At 52.7% G+C, this 24163-nt stretch overlaps 1 protein-coding gene across 2 annotated transcripts; it reads left to right on the forward strand.

Moving 5' to 3' along the window:
- The first annotated feature begins 24 nt into the window (after positions 1-24).
- On the forward strand, positions 25-23172 carry MORN5 (MORN repeat containing 5). 2 transcript variants are annotated; one of them, XM_037492712.2, is made up of 5 exons: positions 25-124; positions 2306-2453; positions 4122-4233; positions 5507-5638; positions 22741-23172. In XM_037492712.2, the coding sequence occupies exons 1-5, from the start codon at positions 78-80 to the stop codon at positions 22818-22820; spliced, it is 519 nt and encodes a 172-aa protein (XP_037348609.1). In that variant the 5' UTR covers positions 25-77; the 3' UTR covers positions 22821-23172. The 2 variants fall into 2 exon arrangements, with proteins under 2 accessions (XP_037348609.1, XP_037348611.1); XM_037492714.2 differs by lacking the exon at positions 25-124 and adding an exon at positions 145-198.
- The last annotated feature ends 991 nt before the right edge of the window (positions 23173-24163 follow it).

Below are 24163 nucleotides of genomic sequence, written 5' to 3' on the forward strand. Positions count from 1 at the left end.
CCACCCCGGTTGTCATAGTGAAGGGGTAGGCAGAAAGACGCCTGGATTCCAACTATTGGAAGCCAGAGGCCGGCCCCATGGAGTACACGGGGAGCCAATATATTGGGGAATTTGTACATGGGAGGTAAGGCCCCCTTTTGATGCACTATGTCTTCAACATCTGTGATTGGGAAAAGAAGTCTTTTTGCTTTTGCAAAGGTACTTGGTGCCACTTCCCACCAACTTTGTCCCTTTTAACCTTCAGAACTACCCTTTCAGGTAGGATTGTTTGTTCCCATCTTACAGTTCAGGAAAATGTCTATGCAGAGAAGGGAGATCACTTTCTCAATGACAGAAGCAGAGCTGAGCTTCATTCATTTCATGTGTATTTGTGTGTGTTTGCTATCTGCCATTTTTAGATATGGGTAAGACTGAGAAATGATAATATTCTTTCTCCTGGAATTCACAGTCTAGTTGGTGTATTGCCAGCAAGCAAATAAATGAGAAAACCATTTCACCTATTGTCTTTTCCTAAATCTTTCCCCTGCTCACAGCAATCCTATGAGATAGAGGCCATCACCCCCATTTTACAGGTGAAAAAAATAAGGTTCAAAGTAGTTACAACACTTGCCTTTGGAGGCACCAGGGACTGAACCCAGGACCTCATACATGCTAAGCAGGTGCTTTCCCATTGAGCTGTACCCCCTGCCAGGGAGGATTCTGATGCCATTCATAGAAATTGAGAACTCTGAGGAGGGGCCGCTTTGGAGGAAGAGAGGATCAGTTCCATTTTGAGTGAGCTGGAGATATCTGCGGGTCTGAGAAATGATGTCCAGTTGACAGTTCAGTAAAAGAGGGTGGAGTCTAATGTCAGAGAAGGGTTTAGAAGGAGATTGCAAAGAGATGCAAGAAAGGAGAAGAAGTCTCTCTCCTCCCATGTCTTGCAACAGCGTAAAAGCAAAATAATTTTTGAGCTTTTGTTATATGCCAGGAATTCAGCTGTAATCTCACAGCTATTATTTCATCCAATTATCCCAAACAGCTATGGGTCGGGGGTAGGGGAACAGGAGTGTTGTCATTATCCCCATTTTACAGAGACGTGAAGGCAGTTGCTTAAGGTTACACAGGCAGGGAGAGGTAGATACCGGCCTGGGCTCCAGGTCTGCGTGGCTCAGAGGCTGTTCCTTGACCCCAGTGCTCTCCTGCCTGGGGCCTGTGCCATGACAGCACCTCTGTCAGCCAGGCAGTCAGTCACTAGCTTTTCTGTTTCCTTCATTCCTTATGTGGTAGATTCTGGAGCTGAGGATACTAAGGTCTTCATCCCAAAAAGTGATTAAATAGGAGAGAGGAGGCACACAACGATAACACAGGGAGAAAGTGCTAAGTGTCCAACAGAAGCACAAACAAAAGCCTAGAGACATCCCAAGGCCAAGTTAGGAGAGGCGACTTCAGCTAGTGGGGAAGGATTGAAGAAATGAATGAAAATATATTTCTTAAGCACTCCATGACGTCAGGCCCTTCACTAGGAAATCCGTCACTCACTACCTGGGTTAGGCTCAGCCATTGTACCCATGAAGAAACTGGACAACAGGTGGAGGTGGGGGTCCTGCCCTGTGCCCCCAGATGGGCCTGTCTTCCCTCTGCCTGGCATTTACACACACTCTGTAAATGCTGTGTGCTCCCCACCCCACCTCTGGGGGACAGGGGCTGTGACTGCTTTGGTCCCTGTTGTGTCTGTGTGGCATCTTGCTGCCCAGACTCAGCCTAGCACCTCATACATACTAGGTGCTCCATGTATATTTGCTGGATAAAAGAAAGGCTCAAAGGCAGGAAGGAGCACAGACAAACAGAAAGGTTTAGGAAAGTTTGGGAACTAAGATTCAAACCCTTTCTCCCACCTAAATATCATGCTTTCCAAATATTCCCCTTGTGGTGTAATGGGCAGGGGTGTGCTGGTCTTGCTGGGGGGAGCAGGGAAGATACAGAACCAGCTTCCAGGAACCCTAGTTTCAACCTTACCTTGTACATCCCTCCACTTTCTGTGCCTCCAAGTGGGTACCTCCAGGGGCAGTGTGAACTACAGGACAGCCGGCAGGTGAAAGGGAGCACAAATATACTGAACCCTACCTACCCTTCCCTGCAAAAATACAGCCCCCTCATTTTTGAGCTTTTGAAGGAAACAAAGATTTTTGGTATTGAATAGAATATTGCTGGGACAGTGGCATCTGAGGATCCCAGATGAAGTTCCCGCTACCCCTCCCGTGCCTGCCTGTCCTGATCCTCCAGCTGCCACGCAGGGCTCAGTGACGTCCCTTTGTCCTCACAGGATGGAGGGCAATGCTGAATACATCCTCCCTACCGAGACGAGATATGTCGGGGAAATGAAGGATGGCATGTTTCATGGCCAAGGAACCCTGTACTTCCCCAGCGGGAGCAGATACGACGGCATTTGGGAAAAGGGATTGGCCATCAAGGTGATCAGCCTGGGAAGGGGGTGCTGGGAAGGGGAGAGCCCAGACAGAAAAAGACCCCAGCTCTCCCGGTCTGGTGCCCACCTCCTTCTACTCCCTCTTTATCTCCTAGGGCTCTGAAATTCTCTTCTTCTGGATACAGAAGTGTCTATGGAGAGGCGAGGATGAGTTCGAATCCTGTTATGCCACTAACTAACTGTGTGACCTTGGGCCCATGACTTCCCCTTTTGAGACTTGCATTCCTTATCTATAAACTGAGGACAGTGTTTGTATTAGTTCCCTATTGCTGCTGTAACAAATTGCTACAAACTCAGTGCCTTCAAATAACAGAAACTATCTTACAGTCCTGGTAGTCAGAAGTTAAAACCAGACCAGAGGGCTGCATTCCTTTCGGAGGCCCTATGGAAGGATCCATTTCCTTGCCTTCTCCAGCTTCTAGAAGCTGTCTGTATACTTTGGCTCATGGCCACATGTCACTGTGACTCCCACTCTGTCGTCACCTCGCCGGCTTTCCACTACTTCTGTCATCACCTCATCTTCTGTGACACTGACCCTTCGCCTTCCTCTTGGGGGGGGGAGGGACTCTTGTGATGATATTGGGCCTACCCAGATGATCCAGAATCATCTTCCAGCTCAAGACCCTTAAGTCACATCTGCATGTCCCTTTTGCTTTGTAATGTGGCTATTCACAGGTTCCAGAGATAAGAAGTGGACACCTTTGGAGGAACCATCATTCATCTGCCACAATAGTACTAGCACCTCCTGGGCTGGTTATGAGAGTAAGGAGGCACTCAGTTCGTGTTAGCTCTTATACTATTACTGCCACCACCACTACTATCGTGGCAAGTCGTCCAGTCCAAGGGGTCTAGCCAGGGATCTGTTGGCTTTGGGTAGAAATCAGGGCATCCATGAAGCCTTCTGACTTATATACAAGAGTGTCTATGTGTGCTGGGCTCTATTATTCTCTGGGGAGAAAAATAGCCCTTATCAGTTTCACGAAGGAGCCGTATAACCTAAAAAAAGATTAAGAAATACTCCTTGTTTTACAGCTCAGAGAATCTCAGCCCCCAGTCTTACTCATCACTGTCTCCCCAGTGCCTAGCTCATTGCCAGGAAGGGGGTGTGACTTGCCCACGGTCACACGATGAATTAATAGTATTGGAATTTCCACCCCTGTTTCCTGATGCACACACCAACGCCATGCCTGCATCCTGAGGCTTCCTTCAGCACTAAGGCGGGGAAAGCAGAACGCGTTTGCACAAAAGACCACGACCTTCTTAGCTACAATCATAATGAAAAAAATATAACATAAAAACGTAACATTTATTGATTGCTTACTGTGAGCTAGCACTCACTGCTTCATGCTGACCTCATTGGCTCCAGCCTCTTAAATATATACCATTATCATCTTGCTTTTACAAATGAAGAAGCCAGGGCTGGAGAGGGCTGGTCATCTGCCCAAGGTCACAGCATGAGTTGCTATAATCTGAGTGCCAGGCACAGGACAAGGCACCTTATATCCCTAATCGTCACGGCCATGACAGTTGTGGGAGTTATCGCTTCTTTTCTGAGGCAGTGAAAAAGCCACCTCCTCCTTGATGTCTGTCCTTCTTGGCCAGAGGGTTTGAGCTCCCTCCGCCCCACATGCCATGTGGGTTCCTCCTCTTCCAGGGCACCTACACCTTCCCGGATGGGCTGCAGTACGACGGGGAGCACTGGCATTACTGTGACAGCTACGACCGCAGATTTTACACCGAGATCTGCTATGGCTTGAAGCCTGCAGGTACCTGGCCCTCCCTTCACCCCCTTCCTCTCCCTTCACACCCAAAGAAAAGGCCATTCTAAATCAGTGGGCCCAGGCCTACTGAAGTAACCCAAAGGGTGGGCAGTGTCCCGCAGGGGCCGTAGAACTCAGAAGAGCTGGGTCTGCAGCCAGAAAGTAGAGTCTTCAAGCGTCGCTTCCGCTGCTCTAGCCAGAGACCACTCACAGCACATGCACTCAGTTTCTCCCCCACAAAATCGGGCAAGCGCATCATCTGCCCCGCGAGCCTGTTGTGGCTAAGGTAATGCACATAAAGTGCGTGTTCCCACGGGCTCTTGCACACGCGCGGGTGCAGGACGCCTCTCAGCTGTTGTCTCGCAGCACTAAAGGGCCGTGTGCCCGGCGTGGAGGGGAAGCAGGAAGTTTACAAGTCTGCTGCGTGGGGGAGCCTGCTCCTTAGATGCTGCTGCTCGCTGGAGCCGAGAGGTGGCTGGGCGCACCGCACTGCTTGTTGGCGGTGGTAGCCATGGCTACCTTGACCCTTCTCCCGAACAGTAAAGAATGCTCGTGCTATGATGGATGGGATGGCAGGTTTCCTCACACACACGGTAGAAAACCCTGCCATTTTCACTCTTGGGTGCTCAGCCTTGGGGGAGCTAGCCCACGGAGCCCGCCGGTGTGACCGGTAAAGCCCTCTCTCCACTTCTCCGAGGGCTGGTTTCTCTGGGAAATCGCCGTGACAGCGGAGCTGGGTGGCGTCTCGGATCCCCGTCTCACAGAACCTCCAGCTGACCCTGCCTCCATTTTCTTATTTAGAAAATGGAGTCATGGGTTGCTGTGAGAGCGAGGGAAGTGGCAGGATCCAAGCACGTAGCACCACGCCCGGCACTTAGCTCAGTGCCCAGCAGCTAGCATGGTGACTGGTGAAAGTCAAGGTTCTCAGTGCCCTGACTCCTGCCCACCAGCCCACCTGCTCTTCTTCCTAGCCGTGCCCTGTCCCCCAAGATTTTCTGAAGGAGGCAATTGGCTCCTGCCCTGGGTTTTGCCACCTCGAACGCTACCCTCTCCTGGACATGCCTTTCCATGCACGTGGCAGACTCAGAGGCATCCTCAAGGCATCCTCTCTCTGACTCCAGGACCTGAGCCCTTGTCCTGGTATCTCTAGAAAAGGGGGCCTGGGGTCAAAGGAAGAAGCCGGCCAGGCTACTTCCCACTTTGGGGAGGGGGGGCGGGCGGGGGCTGTGTTTGGATTTGGCCTTGGTGGTGAATTAATCATCCCTTATGTCCTTTCAAGTTATCTCTCAACTCACCAATATGGACCCACCTAGAAAAATCCCTGAAGGCTGCTATGATTGTGGAGACGGCTTCTATGACCCCAAAACGAGGATCATCAAAGATTATAATAATCGCTTTCTGCGAAATGCAGGTATGTTTATTCTGATGCCCCACGGTCTGGGCCCTCTCTTCGCCCGCCCACACAGAGGGGTGTGCCCACGTGTGCACAGGCACACTTGCATTTGGTGAGAAAGAAGCTTTGGCTGACAAAAGACAAAAATCTGATTGATGAGAGCTTCCTTTCCTTATGGGGAAATTTCCTCAGTGATTCCGTGATGATCAGAGTGGCTCCGTGGTGCCGGAATAGGAGCGAAGGGAATTGTTAGCTGATGTTTCAGATGAACCTAGCAGCTGAGACACCTGAACCACCACCAGTGCTACTGGAGAAGCAGGTCAAATGCTCCCCCTCCGGGACCCCTGGCAGTTTCCTTGAGCGACTTCCCCTCCCTGTGAACGCAGGGCAGAGTGGTAATAGTTCTGCTGGATGCTCTTGGGTGCCCATGGTCCACCATGATGCTTCTTGATCAAATAAGAGGAGGTCCTGAGCTGAACAATGCTAAGCGGGGCCTCCAATATGCTAGTATCTCTTGTAGTTTCACCACGTATTTCAACTGGAATTAAGTACTCACTTGCACAACTAATTGCTCACTACCTGTCTTGGCACTAGACTGTAAGGGCCATGTTTGCAGGGACTTCGTCTTATCTCCCCTGTGTCAGTCAGACTATAGTCTGCAAATCAGCAGGAATGTCCTACCAGGCAATTGGCTAAATAGGTGTTAGGAACTGTAAATGCGAGAGGAAAGAACATTGAGGTAACAGAGAAAATAAGCGCAGGAAGCAGCCATCATCTCAAGAACTGGGGGAGAAAAGCAAGAGATTGGGAAATTAGAACTTATCAGGATGCCAAGGAGCTGCAACACAGACCTCTGAAGAGGGGGCATTTCCCATGGGGCCTCTGGAGAGAGAATGACGAGCCAAGTTGATTCCAGGCATGTGGAAATAACTGGAAGCTGGATGTGAAATGCCTCTGCTGAGACATCACCAACGTGAGCAGCAAGCGAAAGAGAAGCGCGTGTCCCCTCTCCCACTAACTGCCTCGAAGCACTCGACTGGGGGCCAGTTGGCAAGGCAGAAATGTCCATGTAGTCCCAGCCCCAGCCTCAAGACGCCGAGTCTAGAAGGCGTGGCATCGAGGTCAGTAGCTTCATGACTGGACTATGTGTCCCTTCTGCTGCTCTGCATCAGTCCGCCTCTTCTGTACCACAAAGAAGATGCATCTGGGATGACACTGCAATGGTGGGTACACGACATCACACCTTGTCCAAGCCCACAGATTGTACAGCACCGAGAGGGCACCCTAATGTGGGCTTTGGACTTTGGGTGATTGCGACGTGTCCCTGGGGGCTCATCTGTGGGAACAGGTGTACCTGCTGGTGGGGGTGATGATCATGGGGAGGCTGGGTGTGAGGCAGGACGGGGGGATATGGAAAATCTCTGTATCTTCCTCTCAATTTTGTTGTGACCCTTAAACTGCTCTAGAAAACAAAGTCCTGAAAAGTAGCATCCTGGGACAGGAAGGCGATTCTTAGGAAGCTTGGAGAAGGACGGACACTGATGATTGTCTTGTCAACAGCAATTTAGTGACTACTTGCTGGGGTCTGGCTGTGGTTAGGCATGAAGGTGGTCAGTGTCACAGGAGCAGGTGAAACTGACAGTAAAGTGCGTTGTAACAGTATAGAGTTGTTGCCAGAGAACCCAGTAGGGAGACCCACCCCTGAGGCCAGCAGGCCAGGGAGGTTTCCTGGGAAAAGCAAGATGTAATGTGAAAACCTACAGAAGAGCAGAGGAGCACAGTAGGGTCGGGAAGAGTGTTAAAGAAGAGGGAACAGCATGTGCAAAGGATTAGAGATGGGGGAGACCAGTGCATAGCTTGGGGCTTCCATGAAGCTCATGGTGCATGAGATGATGGTATATCAGGGGAAGAAGAGCAAGAGAGGAGAGGAGCAAGAGGTGGGTTGAAGGAGGCAATTGGAAAGATCATGGGTGTCTTTTCACCGGAGGATGGGGAAGGGAGCTGTGTTGGGGTGAATGAAGAGGGCAGGGCGAGGGGAGGTTTCAGGCAGGTAGAGCAATAACTGATTCATCCTTCTGAAAGATTTCTCTAGTTCCATACAGAGAAGGGGACAAAGCAGGTAAGATTAGATGGGAGATCCTTCTGGCAAGATGGCAAGAAAGGGGCATTGGAAGGCCCACGGGCCGCAGGGTGGAGACATGGCCGCCTGACCCGGCTCTCTGGCTGCCTGCTGGCTGGTCTGAGCCGATGCCTGCCCTCTCTCGGCCCCTTTCTCTTCATCTGTCAAATGAGGGAGTGAGGCTGGATAATTTCTAGGGTCTTTCCAACCTTAAGAGGCTATGATGGAGGACAAAGGTAGCCAAGGGGTATTTTAGTTCTGATAATATAGGACAGATCAAGTTGAGAATGTCCCGGAAACCACTAAGAGGGGTTCTCTGGAGGCGGCCACCTAGTCATTACCCTGACTCACCTCACCCGACCAGGGGCTGACTAGGGCCTCTGTCCATCGTCTATTTTCCTGTGCATTCCCATCTGCCCCCATAAACAGCACTTCCTGTTGGCATCCTGAAGGCCCAGGACGGCTGGTCAGGTCTGAGGTGGGTGACAGGCCATGCCGCGGTCGACACAGCAGCCCGAGCCTCTGCTGTTACACAGCACACGCCCCTGGGCAGCTCAGAGCCAGCATGCTCAGCTCACAGGAGGCCACTAGCTGGGGTTCTGCAGGAGGGTCACCTTGGGTTCACCTTCACTCTCTGAACTCCCTTGACACTCCCTTCCTCACCCCTCAATGTTCAGCACATAACAGAAGACCATAAAGTCTTCACCCGTCACCCAGTAGAATGGCAGGTGACTTGACCTGTCCGTCCGAAGCTCGAAGCGAAGCTGGGAGAGGCATGACCACTGTGGAGGCCCCTCGCCAGGCCCTTGCTAAGCACCTTCCCTGCTTATCGCCTCTGCTCCTTTCCACCCTGCCCAGTGGGTAATTTTCATGAGCCCCGATCTGCCACAAGGACACCCGTCACTTAGCTGGGGACAGAGTCACAGTGGAATCCAGCCGTGCCCCAGAGGCGCTTTTCTTTCTCCTCCCCGGTTTTGTGTCCTAGCTCTTCCCTCCCTGACGGGGCTATTTCATTCATCGCTGTTCCTCTGGAAGCCAGCGGGAGCTCAGCGATGTTCCTAAATGAACGAAAAGGTCCATTTTAGAGTCTTAAGACAAAAACACCACAGTCCCCAAAATGAGACGCTACCTTATTTGGCAAAGGGCCCTTTACACACACGGCAGGCCAATGAGGAGGCATTTGAAGATATTTGGGATAATTACCCTTAATATGGTGGGCGAGTGGGAGATTAGCGCTCACCCTTCCCCTCCTCCGCGCCCCTTTCAAGGCTCTCTGGAAGAATAAGCTCCAGCCGCGTGAGCTGTTTGCACGTTGTCTCTTCACCGAGCTGTTGCTTGCCTCGACGTTACCAGTAGGAGTCATTTGCAAAATAACTGCACCACTAATCCTTACTCCCTCCCCGCAATTAATGACACCCCATGTGAATGTCTCAGATGAAAGGCACATTATTAATATTCAAAGGAAAAAACCCTCGTAACCATTTTAACATATACAACTAACAATGAACTAAATTTGCTTTGTGGAAGACACAGAGTGAGCATCCCAAATTAGTTTATGTAAAAGCTGAAATTCTTCCCCGAAAGGTCTCAGCACCATCCTCAGAGAATACCCTGATCATCAGAAATGCCGTGAAGATTCCCGCCAACATTATCCCCTTTGTTGTCTGAAATGTGGAATCAAGCACATCTGGCAAATGTCCTAGAGCTCACAAATCTCTCAAACAGCGTCTAATTCCCAGTGGTTAGGGAGATAACGCCACCGCTTAATCGCACTGCTCTTCAAAATAGCACCAACTTGCCTTCAATCAGAAACAATGGCTTTAGCTTCTTAAAAACATCGCATACCAGTGATTATTTGCAGCGAGGGCCCCTGTGCCTTTGAACCTGTGGGTTCCAGACAGAATTTCAAATCAAGAGCACAGGCTGCTTTCGCATGCGCCCCTGGACAATGGGAAGAAAGGGTGTGGATTGGGGTCCTATGAGTGACCCGGCCCCCGGTGATTGGGAGTCTTTGGGAGGTGACGGCTGACTTCCCCAGAAAGAGGACGACGAAGGACTTGGAGATGACAGTGTGGTGAAAACCAGCGTGGGCCAAGCACCAGGCACCAGGCACTCATTTGAGAGGGCAGAGGTGGGGCAGAGGTGTATCTGACAATTGAGGAAACTGAGGCTTGGTGAGGTTAAGGGATTTCTCCAGGAAATTAGGTAAGGAGTGGGGTTCCCCCCAAGCTCATCCACCTCCAGGGGTTTTCCTCTTTCTGCTTTACCAGGCCAGCTCCCAGATGCCCGGTTCACGGAGGCCTGGCAGGGCCAGACACTGGTATTTCTCTACCTCCCTCCCCTCTCTAGAAAAGCTACCTAGAAATGATCTTCTAAAGTTGCTTTGGCATTATTAAATAGTTGGAAACTGGAAACATCCCACATGTCCAGCGGGAAGGAACTGATTAAATAATACAAAGTATATTCTTAGAGTAAATTACAATGCTGCCGTGAAAATGGCAGTGAGGGAGCAGGTCTGTCGCTGCACGAAGGTGACTCAATTTTATCTCAGCTAACAGCCCAGGGGAGTAATAATAACCAGTCTCCACTGAGCGCTCTGTCCTGGCACTGGTGTACCACTTCATAGATTGCGTTTTCTTTCATCGGATCCTCACGGTTACCCTGCAAAATAGTCATCTTTATAGCCCCCATTTCACAGATGAGAAAACCGAGGTGAGGCGAAATGCCCAGCCCAGAGTCACCAAGAGGACACGTGGGCTGGTGCTGACTGAGAAACCAGAGTTTACCTGCAAAGAAGGAACCCCAAATTGCTACCAGGGTCAGATTGCAGTGTGATTCTTTTTCCTGGGTAGTTCTCTGCCCACTCTCTGGTTCAAAAAGAACAAGATGAGAACAGGAAAGAGTCTTTCAAGGCCACTGACAAAACAAGACTCTGGTGCCTTCACCTGAGACCCAGAGAGGACAAATCACCTGTCCCCCTGAGCCGGGCTGCACCCCAGTCTCCCCCCTGCCAGCCGGGACTGCTGCTGCCTGGCGGCGCCTCCTCCCAGCCGCTTCCCCCGGTGGCTTCTGGAAAATGGCGAGCACGGCTCCCGCACAGCCCCCTCCCGCCGCCATCCCTCCTGGAGACAAAAGGCAATTTACCCAAATGTTGTAATCACCTGGAGGCTGGCACGCGGGGCCTCCCTGCCTCATCCGTGGCATTGTTAGCAGCGCCGTAATGAAGACTTTGCGGAGGGATAATATCGCACAGTTGCTGCGGAAAAAATGCCCACACAGATCGCAGGGGGAGTTTGCCTCAAGCAGGAGGGGTAGAGGGGCAGGGGTGCGTACCGAAGCCCTCTACTCTGCCAGGGACTCACACAGCCTGGCGCATGAACTTTCTGGGGTCCCAGTCTGACAGATGGGGAAACTGAGGCACAGCGTGTCAGTTATTTCCTGACATGCAGCTGGTAAAGGGAGGAACTGGGATTTGAACCCAGAGGCATGCTGTGAAGCAGACAGAGAGGGTGGCTGTAGCCCTTTCTGAGAATCTGGACAAAGCCATGGATGGGCCTCCTCCCCAGAGCAGCCGCTAGAAGCCCTCAGGTGCACTGCGCCTCCGGAGGTGGCGAGTCAGTGCCTGGAGGCCAATGGGAGGCCCCACCAAGACGTTGCTCCAGGAATAGCAGCCTGCCCCAGAGGCCCCACCAAGGTCATTCATTGCTCCAGGAATAGTAGCCTGCCCCGCTTGCCACCTCCCCGCTGTGGGATTGCCCGTTGCCAACCCCTGTCCCCAAGCCAGTACCAAAGGCCCTGTCTGTGTATTCCCCCATCCCCTGCCCGCCCCCCACCCTGTGGCAGCCTCCTGGGGATATGCAGAAGACACAGCTCCCCCTTCCGCTGGAGTCAGCCGGCCAGTGGCCTAATGGTTTGTTTTGTCTGCTTTAATAGAAGTGAGGCAGGCCAGAGCCCTTGGACCAGCAGCCTCCCCTCTCTTCCTCAGCCCAAGCTGGGGAGCTGGGGTGCAGGCTGGAAGCCCTGCTCCACCTCAGGTTCAGGGCAGGCTGGCTGGGTTTCAGGGTGGGCTTTAGAGCCAGATTTGCCATCAGATCCCAGCTCTGCCACGTGTCCGCAGTGTGTCATGGAGCCAGCCTCTTAGCCTCTCTGAGCTTCAGTTGCTCATCTGAAAAATGAGTGTAGAAATAGGAGCCTTCTTCCAGGGTGTGCTGAGCATCATTGAGATCATGGGTGAGCAGTGCTTGTCCAGGGTCACAGCTGTGATTATTTTCACCAATGTGTGGGTTTGGGGGGAGGACCACTCTGGTGGTTGAGAAGCAGGGCCTCCTTGACTCGTGGCCCCAAGGGAGCAGCCAGCGTCACCTTGGCACACAGCCCTCCTCCACCTGCTTTTGGTGCTGATTTCAAGCCAGGACTGGCAGTCTGCTGCTCCCCCATCTCTCCGTCCAGCCCTAGGCCCTGTCCTAGATGTGTTCCCCTTCAGTCTCATCGCTTCTTATCCACCTGGAGCCTCAGGCCCCCTAAGATCCCGCCAGACACAGGCCTTCACTGGCCCCTGCAGATACTGGGGTCTCTCTTGGGGGCCAGACTCAGTGTGCTGCCCTCCCACCCCTCGCAGGGGCTGGGCTGGGTGTTCTCCGAATGTGAGGCGCCCGAGTGCTCAAATGCCTGTCGTGAGCCTCCCACCCCTCCAAGTGGGGTTCAGAACGCAAATAGCAGAAGCCATAAAAGTAAGGCTATGCAAAGAAATTCGACATAACTATATTCCCTGTGATGTTTATGTTGATGTTTAATTCGAAATATCAGACATGAAACCCCCCCCCTCAAAAAAAAAAAAAAAACCAGCCATGTTCTCCTGAAGCCAGGGGCACAGTGTGTGGTTGTGTGGGAGAGCACAGAGAAGAGCACGTGTGTGCCAGATGGAGTCAAGAAGATGAAAAGCTGGTGGTTGGCTAGGCCTTAAAGGATGAGAGGTGGACTTGGTTATATGGAAGGAAAGGAACAGCATGAGCAAAGACTCCAAGAGATGCAGGGCCTTGGAATGTCAAGAGGGGACATCAGAGACCCGCTGGTGTGTTGGTGGATGAGGGAAAAAAATCAAGGGAGGCTTCCCTCAGGCAGTGATGGCCAGACTGGGCTTTGACGGGTGAGTAGGAGTCCGCCGGAGTTGGACATTCCAGAGGGAGGGGCACAGTGGACCAGAGACAGCCTGAGACATCAGGCGAGAGAGCTCGGCATCAGTTCTTTAGATAGTGAGGAAAGCCAGGGCAGTGGCAGAGGGCTTTTCAGGGAAGCATGTAATGGTGGCGGCTGCATCTCTGAGACAGACTTGGCTATGACCCTCTCCACCTGAGTGAGCCCGGGCCGAGGACTTCACCTCTGCGAGCCTCAGGTCCCTGCCCCGGTGAGAAGGCATGATCTTTGCAAGGCTGCGCTGAGGGTTATGCGTATTGGGGTCTATTACCGAGTTCTGCAGATCCTTAAATCTGGCATCGCTCTTGGCTGTCTCCACCGCCCCAGCCTCAACTCAGCCCCCAGAATCTCCCAGCTGGAGGAGGTCCCAACTGGCAGCCCTGTCTCCTGCAGTCCATTGTCCGCACACAGCAGGAGAGCAGAGGCAGAAGGGACAGGCAGACGAGCAAGGGACATGGGGCAGGTGGTGAAGGGGGCGCAGCCAGCCAAGTAACCTTGGCCTCGGTCCTTGGCTTCTCCGAACTGCCCGTTACCGTGGCTAGGCATCAGGCAGACGTTTCGATGTCCGATGATGCCGGCCGCAAAAGTGTAAGTGGGGCGAAGGGGAGCAGAATGGTGTTGGCGACTTCGCGTCTCACTTGATGGGAAGACGTGAAAAAATTGGTCTCCTCCCTGGATGCCTCCTTCGTGTGGACACTGGCCATACACAGGATGGTTCCACATTTAAGGAAATGCTGGAATGCCTCTGCACCCCAGCAGCGGGAAGAACTCGCTGCACCAATAGTGTCAGAGACAGGCTGTGTGGCGCTTAGTGGGACGTCCTTCTGCAACATGGAGCCTTGTTAAGAGAGTCCCCAGGGTCGTTATGACCGTGCGAGCTTTACCTAAAACTCCCACCTGCGACAACACCAGCTGGGCCCTGGGCAGGGGTGGCCGTGAGGGTCGTATGAGATCAGGCGCCTGCACCCGAGGTGCTTCCTGTCCCAGGCAGCCATCTTCCTGACTCACCCCGCGCCCTGACCCAGCCCTAAATCTGACCCCGGAGGCCTCACCCCAGCCCTTTCAACATATTAAAGCAAAATGTATCCACACTCCCACATGAAATATAATTTCTTTTTGCGGTTAAAACTTTGAAAGGATCTTTGAAACTTTGCTTGGTAAATTGTGTGACTACAAGTCTTTGAACAATTGGCTGTGATTTCTGGAGGGCCATGTGCCTGCTGGAGAATTCTTGCAAAAGGAGGAAACCAAGCTTACAAATTGATTTCAAGTGCAATAAATTATTTTTATTTCTAAATTTAATAATTATGCCTGAATGCATCAATTACAACATTTATTAATTTCAGTTTCCCTTTTTGTAGTTTAGAGTCAGTCATTTTTTCCCAGCTTCTTTGAATAAGCCTTAAAAAAGCTTGTGGGTGCTAGGCCCTGCACGTCTAGTTCCCAGTGCTTGAAGCAGTTGGTCTAACTCACCCCAGCCCCCCACCCATGAGCCCAGAGGATGCTCCTTTACCAGGAGAAGCAAGGGCAGCCCCACAGTCCCCCTCCTGCTGAGGGCAGGCTCTGCCTGGGCCATGACCTCAATATCGGTGATGGCGTGGCCTGGGCCTGTGGCCAGAACACTGCAGCAAAGTTCAAAGCCTCTCTGTTGTGAGGAGGTATGCCAGGGCTGCCCGGGCGTTACCACCCTCACTGTGGGCACCGGCTACCTTTGGGGCCTTGGCCCTACCCACCAGCTCACATAGACCTGCATTTGCACAGAGGGCATGGCCAGGCTGTGGTGGCAGTACCTGCTCACAGGTTGGAGTACCTGGTTTGCTGTGCACCTCCCACCCCAGCCATGAGCCAGAGTTCACCAGGAACCTGCTGAGAGGGGCCCTGACCCCAGGAAAGGAGGACAGTGTCAGGGCAGAGCCTTCATCCCCAGAGCCAGGCAAGGCCGGCCTTCTGGGTGAGCCCCAGGCTATGTGGGGTGGAGGGGCAGATGGGCCCCTCCCTCAGCCTCTCATCACACAAAGTAAAACTTGAGGGACTCACTCCCACACATACCCCATGAGTACACACTCCACAGCTCAGCCCCTCGCACACACACATCACACACTCTACACGCTGGCGCCCAGGCAGAGTCTCGCACGCCACATCTGTGCAGGACACACGGCCTCAGGAAGCAGCACTCACACCTGCACTCCCGGCCCGCCCCCTCCAAGGGGCCAAGTCCTTTCACCCCTCTAAGCCTTAGCCCCCTCATCCTCAAGGGGGACAATCTGTGGGGGGGAGAAACGTGACCCTCTTCTCAGGGAGACAGGCAGTGCCCCAGCTCAGCCCACTGAGCCCCATCCCCTTGCCCCAGGCTAGGAGCCTTTCATCCTGGTCTCCTCCCTCTTCCAGTCCCCACCCAGCTCCCCCACTTCACACACACAGGAGTGCGCCCCAGGTGTACTGGCTGCCAAGGTATGCCAAGAAGGAGCAGAGCCAGGCTTGTGGGTGCCGACAAACTGAATCTGCCCCTTACCCTCACTGGGCTGGCCTGCCCCGGCCTGCCCACCGCCCTTTGAGCAAAAATCATTAGCTGAGCTCATTGATCTCTTGGCCTCTAGCCTTATGATCCTCTGCAGGCCTCCTCCTCTGGCTCCCCCCTCCCCACGGGAACCAGAGGTCCCAGGGGCAATCTGAGCGAGTCCCTGGAGAATGCTTTCTAGGAGGCATCTGGGAATGAAAGACCCCCTGGCTCTCCCTTCCTGGTGCCCACCTAGTGCCCTTCATCATGGCTGTCCTCGCTCTGCCTTCCTCGGGAGGTCTGGCAAAGCCCGTACAGACCAGAGCCAGCTCAGAGCGAGGGAGTGGCTTGTCTAAGACCATCCAGCAAGTGGCTGGCAGGTTCATCGAGGGCCCTGAAGTCCCACTTTGCAAAGACAACTTGGGCATTTCCTGCACAGCTAGCGCTCTTCAGGAATGTTCTCACTTGATGCTCCCAGGAAACCTTCCAGGCAGGCCCCTTCATAGATGAGGAAAGGAGCCCCGGAGAGACTCAGGCCCGCTCACCCCGGGTGTCCCAGCTCTCAGCCGCCAGGCACAAAGCCCATCTCTCCGCAGTCCTGCCCCGCAGCTCCTGCCAGCTGTGGGGAGGAACACAGCCCGGCTGTTATGTGATTTTCAGGGTCTCTTCTCCCCCCAGCACTGCACCCGCCGGGAGACGGCGCGGGTGATACCCTTGGTGACCCAGGCCTGTCCCCGGCCTGTGCAGGCCTGCCCCCCACCCCGCCCTCACCAGGAGGCCGGCCCCAGGCCACAGGGCTGGGAGCACCCTGAGCGTGGTTAGTACTCAGGCATGAACCAGACAGCCCCTCCCGCTGTGCGGTAGGGCTGCTCCATCCAGGACCTTGACACAAAAGGAAACAGCGGCCCGGCCTTGGCCTTGTGCTTGACATGTCTGCTCTGCCCTCTCAGGAGCTGCGTTTGCTGAGGGCGGGGAAGAAATTCTTCCTCCTTTGTCCAAATCCCACAGGGTAAGCCTATTGCTTTTATGGGCCCAAATTGATATGTCTTTATTCATCCACTCACCATGTATTTATTAAATTCTCCTTAAGTACCAGATCTGTGCTTACAGTGAATCAGTCATGGCTGCTCCAGGCTGTGAGGGTGACCATGACCTTGGCCTGGGTTAGGGGAGGTGGCGTCCAGGTAGGGGCCATGAGTAGCCAGGACACTGGGCCTTGGCCATACACGTCCACGAGGGGTCATCGATGACCCAGTTCATCAGACAACTCTAGATTCACCCCCTTTCCTGGCCACCCACTCTGGGCGCACTGTGGATATGGATTTCTCTGAAAGAAACCCTGGAATCACACACTTCTGTTACCTGTGGTTGTTTGTGTTAAAAGCATTCATTTGTCGGACCTCCCCGGTGGCGCAGCCTCTGCAGCGCCAGTTCGATTCCTGGCTGGCCAGGGAGAATCCCACATGGCACAGCAGACCTCTCCTATTTTGCCCGCTGCTCCCCTCAGCAGTGCCTTCGGTCCGTCTGCCTGCTCTGTTCCCCACTCTGTCTCTGGTGAATCCTCTCACCTTCCCGCGACTCTGGCCTGTACCCCAGTTCTATAAATAAAAATAAATCTTTAAAAAAAAAAAGCACTCATTTGTCAAGTGTACATGTTTGAAATATCCCATGATTGTTACACTCTCATGTGGGCCTTTCTCCACTTTTATAGTCATGAAGGCCCAGAACTGGGAAGTGTCTGGGGCTCTTCTTGAACCCTGAGAGGTCCTGCAGCCAAAGCAGTGCTGAATGGAAGGGTGTTCCCTTCCCTCTGAGGAACAGCATGTGCAAAGGCCAAGAGGCACTGGTGAGCAGGGGGACTGCAGAGGTGAGGCATCTGTGTGAGGAGGCTGTGGAGGCAGGCAGGCTAGAAGGGAGGCAGATCTTATCTGGAGGAAAAGCGTCAAGGAGAAGGTTACCTTCTCAACAGGGTGCTCAAGGTCTAATCTGGGGCCTCTCAGAGCAAACTCCTTTTCTTCTCTACAAGAGGCCTGGTTCTCACAGCCTGGATCCGGTGAGGGGTAGAGGAGGGCCGGGAAGCATATGCAGGTGGCAGCAAGGTCCAAAGCTTCAGCAAGGTCCAAAGAAATCTCTCTGCCCTGGAGGCAGACAACCCTAAATCTCAGGAGTGTCTGAGCCAGGCCTGTGGTCAGTGCCCCCTCCTGGGCCTCAGTCCCCTCTGTCCCCCACACTGGGCACAGGATTGGGCTTGTTGATTGACTCATTTGACACCCTGGTGAACAAGCAGACAAGGCTCCCCGTTTCAAGGAAGCTTGCAGTTTGAATGAAACCTTCTGATTAAACAATAAAACTGCAGCGCAAAGCATAAGCTGTGAAGAAGGTAAAATGAAGAGGGACTGCGGCTGGATATGAACAGACCCGGGAGCTGAGGCAGTGACACTGAACTGAGATCTGGGTAAAGGAGTTGCTCGGGGAATGTTTGCTGATGGCAGTCACGGCAAGACTTCAGCTGACAGATCATGTCTTGGGTACCTACCGTATGCTGGGGCCAGGGAGCCACAAGGAGACTTGGTCCCTGCCGTGGGGGCTGACAGTCTATGAAGAGAGAGGAGAACAAATAAAGAAGTGTGCAAAGAAGTGTCGGCTCATGGGTCGTGGTGTGTGGGGGCAGAAGAGAGAGAGAGTGTGAACCACTGTGGTTTGCATGGTTGGGTGGGAAAAATTTTCTGCTCCTCTCAGAGAATATGATCAAACTCACCTTTTAGAGCGCTCGCCCGATTTGTGTATATTTCTAAACTAAATGAGTTATTTTAGAACAAATTTCAGATTGACAGAATTATTACAAACATGGTGCAGAAAGTTCCCAGTAACCCCCCCACCCCAGCACCCCTATTACATCTTCATTGTAGGGTGCATTTGTTACAATGCATGAAGAATACTGACTGATACATTCGTACCAACGAGAGCCCACTCTTTCAGGTTTCCTCTTTCCCGAATGTTCTTTTTTCTGGTCCATGATCCCACCCAGGACACCATACCCCCCTCTTACATTTAGAGGGCTTGACCCCCTTCGGCTCCTCTAGGCTGTGACCATCTCTCAGGAATTCTTTGTCTGGATGTCATTTTTTTTTTTTTAAGTTTTTTTTTTTTTAAAGATTTATTTATTTATTTGTTTATTTATTTATTTATTTATACAAGCACTGGGTACAGTCAGAAGCGCGGGAGGGTGAGAGAATTCACCAGAGCCAGAGCAGGGAGCAGAGCAGGCAGAAGGACCGAAGTACACTGCTGAGGGGAGCAGCGGGCGGCAGGAGAGGTCTGCGCGCCATGTGGGACCCTCCTCCGGTGGCCGGGGAGCAGCGGGGGATTGAACCGGCGCCTCAGAGGCCGTGGGCAGCTTCGCAAACCAGCGCTCAACCGCTGCGCCACCAGGGAGGCCCTGTCTGGATGTCATTTTTGAGGTCTGGTCAAGTATTTTGTAGAACGTCCCCTGACTGGAGTTTTTCTGGTGTTTTCTCACGATTAGGCTGGAATGATAGGCTTTTGGGAGGAAAACCACAGAGGTCAAGGCCATGGTCATCACCTCCCATTAAGGGTACCCACCATCCACAGGGCTGACCCCGGTTCGCCTTGCACGGGGTCACCTGGCTGAGGTGCTGGGCCAGGTCTCCCCACCAGAAGGGGCTCTTCTACCCTCTCTCTCTTTGCTGTCCTCCTAGGCCAAAGCCACTTCGCACAGCCCACACCTAAGGCGTGAGGAACAAGGTTCCACCTCCCGAGCGCAAGATGTCCACATAAGTTCTGTGGAATTCTTCTGGGAGACGGATCTATTCAATGATCTTTAGGCATTTTACCAATACTTTTCTGCTGGGCCTTTGCCCTTTTTCAGAAGTCCAGGAATCCAGTCGATGTTTCTAGGAATCTAGAGAGATCTTATTTCAATTATCAGATGCATGAAATTCCCAACGTGTTAAACTGGAGGGTAAGAAAGAAGCCAATAGGGCCTCCCCAGTGGCGCAGAGGATTGAGCACAGTGCTGTGAGGCTGTCCACGGCCCCTGCAGTGCCGGTTCGATTCCTGGCCGGCCAGGGGAGATTCCCACATGGTGCGCAGACCTCTCCTGCCGCCCGCTGCTCCCCTCAGCAGTGCTTTCGGTCAGTCTGCCTGCTCTGCTCCTCGCTCTGTCTCTGGTGAATTCTCTCACCCTCCTGCACCTCTGGCCTGTACCTCAAAGCTTGTATAAATAAATAAATTAAAAAAAAAAAAAAAAAAAAAAAAGAGGGCCTCCCCGGTGGCGCAGCGGTTGAGCGCTGGGTTGCGAAGCTGCCTGCGGCCTCTGCGGCGCCAGTTCGATCCCCGGCTGCTCCCCGGCCACCGGAGGAGGGTCCCGCATGGCGCGCAGACCTCTCCTGCCGCCCGCTGCTCCCCCCAGCAGTGTACTTCGGTCCTTCTGCCTGCTCTGCTCCCCGCTCTGGCTCTGGTGAATTCTCTCACCCTCCCGCGCTTCTGACTATGCCCAGTGCTTGTATAAACAAACAAACAAATAAACAAATAAAGAAATAAATAAAAAAGAAAGAAGCCAATAGTTAATTTCATTTTTTCTATTGTCGATAACACCTTAATGACAGATTTGGGAAAGACCCCAAACAGAAGAGCCTCTCTAGTCCCAATGTCCAGAGTGGACAATTACTCACATTTTGATTTGGCATCTTTAATGTTTCCTCTGGGCACAAACTGTATGGATGACTCTATCTGTGAAGTTTTGGTGCTTGTCTCTCCCCACCTTTTTTTTTTTTTAATTATTATCATCATCATATCAAAAACAGCCCCCTATATTGCTTTGTAGCCTTCAAACCATATTCTTTTCAATAGCTGCTAAGTATCCCCTAGGGCCTCCCCTGTTTCCCCAGCTTAGCTGATGCTCACACACAGTGGGTGTCTCAAAATCATTTGTTCAATGAATGAACTGTGGCAAAGTCATCATGCTCTTGCTTTTAGAAATGTCGGTTATTTCCGTTTTCTTGATTCTAAATAGTACGGAGACAAACAGATCATTCCCTTGGAATTGTGTCCCAGAGAGGAATTACTGAACCAATGGGGGCCTAGAACTTTTCCAGATAAATGCACCAAACCAGAAATCTCCCTCTCCTTCCCCTCTGAACCACGGGCAATTGTGCTGAGGGTAATAATTTACAAATGATTAAAGAGTTTGTGGGGTGTTTTTTCCCATCCTTTGCCCTCCCCTTCCCCCCTCCCCTCTTGCCAGAAAGGGTGGGGGGGAAATTATCCGAGAAGGTGAAGATGTTCTCAGACAATCATATTAACATATTCCAACAATCGCAATTTGCAAAATAGTAATCACTCCCAGGATCTGGGAGGCATTAATCAAAGCTGCAGGTTTAATTCCATTTTAAATATTGATGAAATGTGCTTCCAGCGGCCTCACCCTGGCGTGGCAGGGCCAGAGGAGCCTCTGGCGAAGCGCAGGGAGGTGGCGGGTGGGTTGGTGAGCAGCTGCGGGCGGGGAGGCATCTGTGATTCAAATTGGTGGCTGTGCAGCCAGGTAGAGTGAAAGGGGTAGTGAAGAGGGCTGTTAAGTCCATTGCTGTCAATTTGTAACCATCAGGGAGGGGCCCGAGGACTGGTTCAGCACAATAAACCCAGTTTGTCTGGTTTCAGGGGTTACCACTGAAGAGGTTGCAGCTGCACTGATTCGAATAGCCTGGAGACTTCAGAACTGTAATTATCAACCAGGCTGCTCGCGGTGTGGCAAAAGTGGGCTTCACCAGCGCTTAACTCCTTGTGTACCGTCGTGCTCGGCGCCCCCGGGGTTGCAGCCACGCAGAGTCCCAGGCAGCCTCCCTGGGGGAAACTGAGGCCCACTGGCTGCTTAGGACAGTCCTGAGAGGCCAGAGGGAGCAAGGCAGCAAGTTTTTCCTTAGGTCACAGAGAAATAGTGTGAGAGGTGCCCAAGAGGGGAGGGGTGAGTTCAGGACAGAGAAGGCTAGTTCTGTGGGTACAGCCGCTCCTTCTGTCCCCATAGAGTCAGCCCACGGGTGGGAAGATTTCCCAGCCTGATGGTCCTTGGTGTGAATCCCACTGGTGTGGACAGGGGGACAGAGCTTGTCCCCTCTGCAAATGGAGGCGATCTCCCTGACCCTGTTGGGTTTTTACAGAGACTGAATGAGGGCTGGTGTTTGTAAAGCAGAAGCACACAGTAGGTTGTTGAAAAGCCTCCTCCCAGATGCTGGACTTGGTGCAGAAGGGGAGCAGTTCCGGGCCAGGGGAATCTGATCCTGCTGACTGTCCAGCTTCCTGCTCTTGGGGAGTCCCCTTGCTCACCAGCTTCTCCCCAGAAAAATGGGTAATCCATCCTCATCTGTTCTGCGGGAGGCACTGGGCGCAGGGTAAGGAGAGGAGGCAAGTGCACCTCCACCCCCGAGGACCACTGTTTGGGGCAGGGGTCAGGACTAGTTCTCTTCGGGCCCCCTGCACAGACACAGAGTGGGAGTCCCAGTGGGCCAGTGTGCTTATGACTCTGTGCCCCCCGACCCACCCGCCGCGCCCTGGAATATAGCCCGAGGAGGCCTTCCAGAAATCCAGGAAGGTCTGCCCAGAGTTTTTTCCTGGAAACTGGGAGGTAAAGGCAACCTGTGTGTCCACCACTGGGAGGGTGGACAGAAAACATGCCAGAAGCCCACCGTGGAATATTAGGCAGCAGCTAGAAGCAAAGAACTAGATGTACATGTCGCAGCAAGAATAGATCTTGAAAATGTAGCGTCTAGTGTTGAGTGAAAAGAGTAAGACACAATGAAACTCACAGCACAATGCCATCTATGTAAATTGAAACCACATTTGCACACAAAACAACAATACATGTTTTACAGAGCTGCATTTTTAGGGGTATGTATCGTATCATTAGAATGGGCCCCTGTCATGGTGGGGAGGGTGGGGGGAACTGAGTGTAGGTTGGGGGGATAAAGGGAAAAAATAAAAATAACGTCAGTCCGCCGAGGGGCCTGGCACAGAGCAGATGGTGGGCTGAACAGCGTCCATCAGCGGCCTCCACACACTGCAAGCCCTTTTGTGTCCAATTTCCCCCAGACCTGGCCTCCACGGGCAACTGAAGGATTTGGTTTTCATACACAGGTCTGACCACCTAACACAGAGCTAAAGAGACTGGCCACAAAGGCCACCCTACCCCTGTCCTAGAGTGGACCCCAGTTCTGAGACCCCCACCTGGGGGTCTCCCAGGGCAGGGAAAGCCCCATGAGCACCATGTATGACCTGCCCCCTCCTCTTCCCTTGCAGATGACGATGAGCACGAGTGGATCGTCCGGACATGCCGGAAGGGCTGGGACGAGATTGTGGGCCACAGGACCCAGCTGTAAGCTCTGCTGTCTCTGCCAGAGGTTTCCTTCTGCATCGCTGGGCCCCGGCCGGCCTGGCAGAGGATGGAGTTCTAGAACCTGACTGTGACTCAGGAATAAAGGTTTTCTGCGGCGAGTTGCCCCCAAGTGTACTTTTCCTGAATAATTTCTTGGAGCAGTATTTTTATTTCCCTTGCATCTGAATCACCTGGGAAAACTATAAACTAGACATTCCTGGAGCCCTAGAACTGCTCATAGAATCTCTGGGAATGGCATCTCGCAAGCTTTCCACGCCTGAGTGTTTAAGTATCTGGCAGTTTGAGAATCACCACCTCATGATGACCGATCTCTGTAACTAAATGAGCAACTAACACGTGCAGAGTGCGTTTCTCTGTTCCTCCCCGTGGCTTGAAAGGGAGGGCTAAGCATTGCCTTGTCCCCATCCTCGGTGGAAGAATGTGGGATTCAGAGAGGTTGAGTGGCTGGCCCTAGGTCACGCAGCATTTGAATCCAAGTCCTTCTGAGGACAAAGTCCAGCTATGCGTTTGTTCGTTTGTTTGTTTGACCTATATCAAGTTCCTGCCTCGCCAGTCTTGGGCTCGCAGGGCAGTAGGATGGGGTGGCCGTGCCCAGACTCACAGCTGTAGGACGGAGCTGACTACCTAAGAACCCTCTCCCCTGGCAGCTCCCCCGTTTGAGCTTACCCCCATGCACAGTCAGGGTGGTGCCACAGAAAGAGCAGGTTCTGGCATCATATACAGCTGTGCTCAAATACCAGCTTGACCACAGTATCATGTGACCTTGGATGAGTCACTTCTCTGAGCTTCAGTGTCCTCGTGTGTAAAAAGGATATAATGATGCTTCAAAGCATAGGGGAGCTGTGAGGGTTGAATGAGGTAGACGGTACAAGGAGCACGCACTTAGCAGGTTACTCTGTGCTCGCTTTAAAGAATACTTTAACTGTGCCTGCAGAATAATTGTTCCTCAAAACTGCTGCCAGAGCTCACTGGTGTCAGCTGAAAACCAGAAGAGTAACTGTTTCAGGGCCACACTTGGGCTGCGAGCAGCCTAGATCTTTGCATCACTGTTCCTCCTAAGAGGCTGCTGAGTCCTGCAGACCCCACCCCCACCGCCCTGTACTTAGGCCCTTGGTTCACAAGAGCTGCCGCAGAGGGAGGCAGGCCTGGGAGGGCCCGCCCAAGGTCTGCAGGGGCAGACCTAAGGACCCATGGGTGGCATGCGGGGACAGAACCAGTCAAAGGGAGACTGGGACCCATTCGTCTGTGCCATGGAGGGATCTTGGGGGTCACCTCTCCCTTCCAAGCAAAGTCACTTTGGGAGAAAGATAGAGTTGAGCTCCATCA

Source organism: Talpa occidentalis, unplaced genomic scaffold, assembly GCF_014898055.3.
Source record: "Talpa occidentalis isolate TD23 unplaced genomic scaffold, MPIMG_talOcc4v2.1 talOcc4.7, whole genome shotgun sequence".
Taxonomy (NCBI): Eukaryota; Metazoa; Chordata; class Mammalia; order Eulipotyphla; family Talpidae; genus Talpa; species Talpa occidentalis.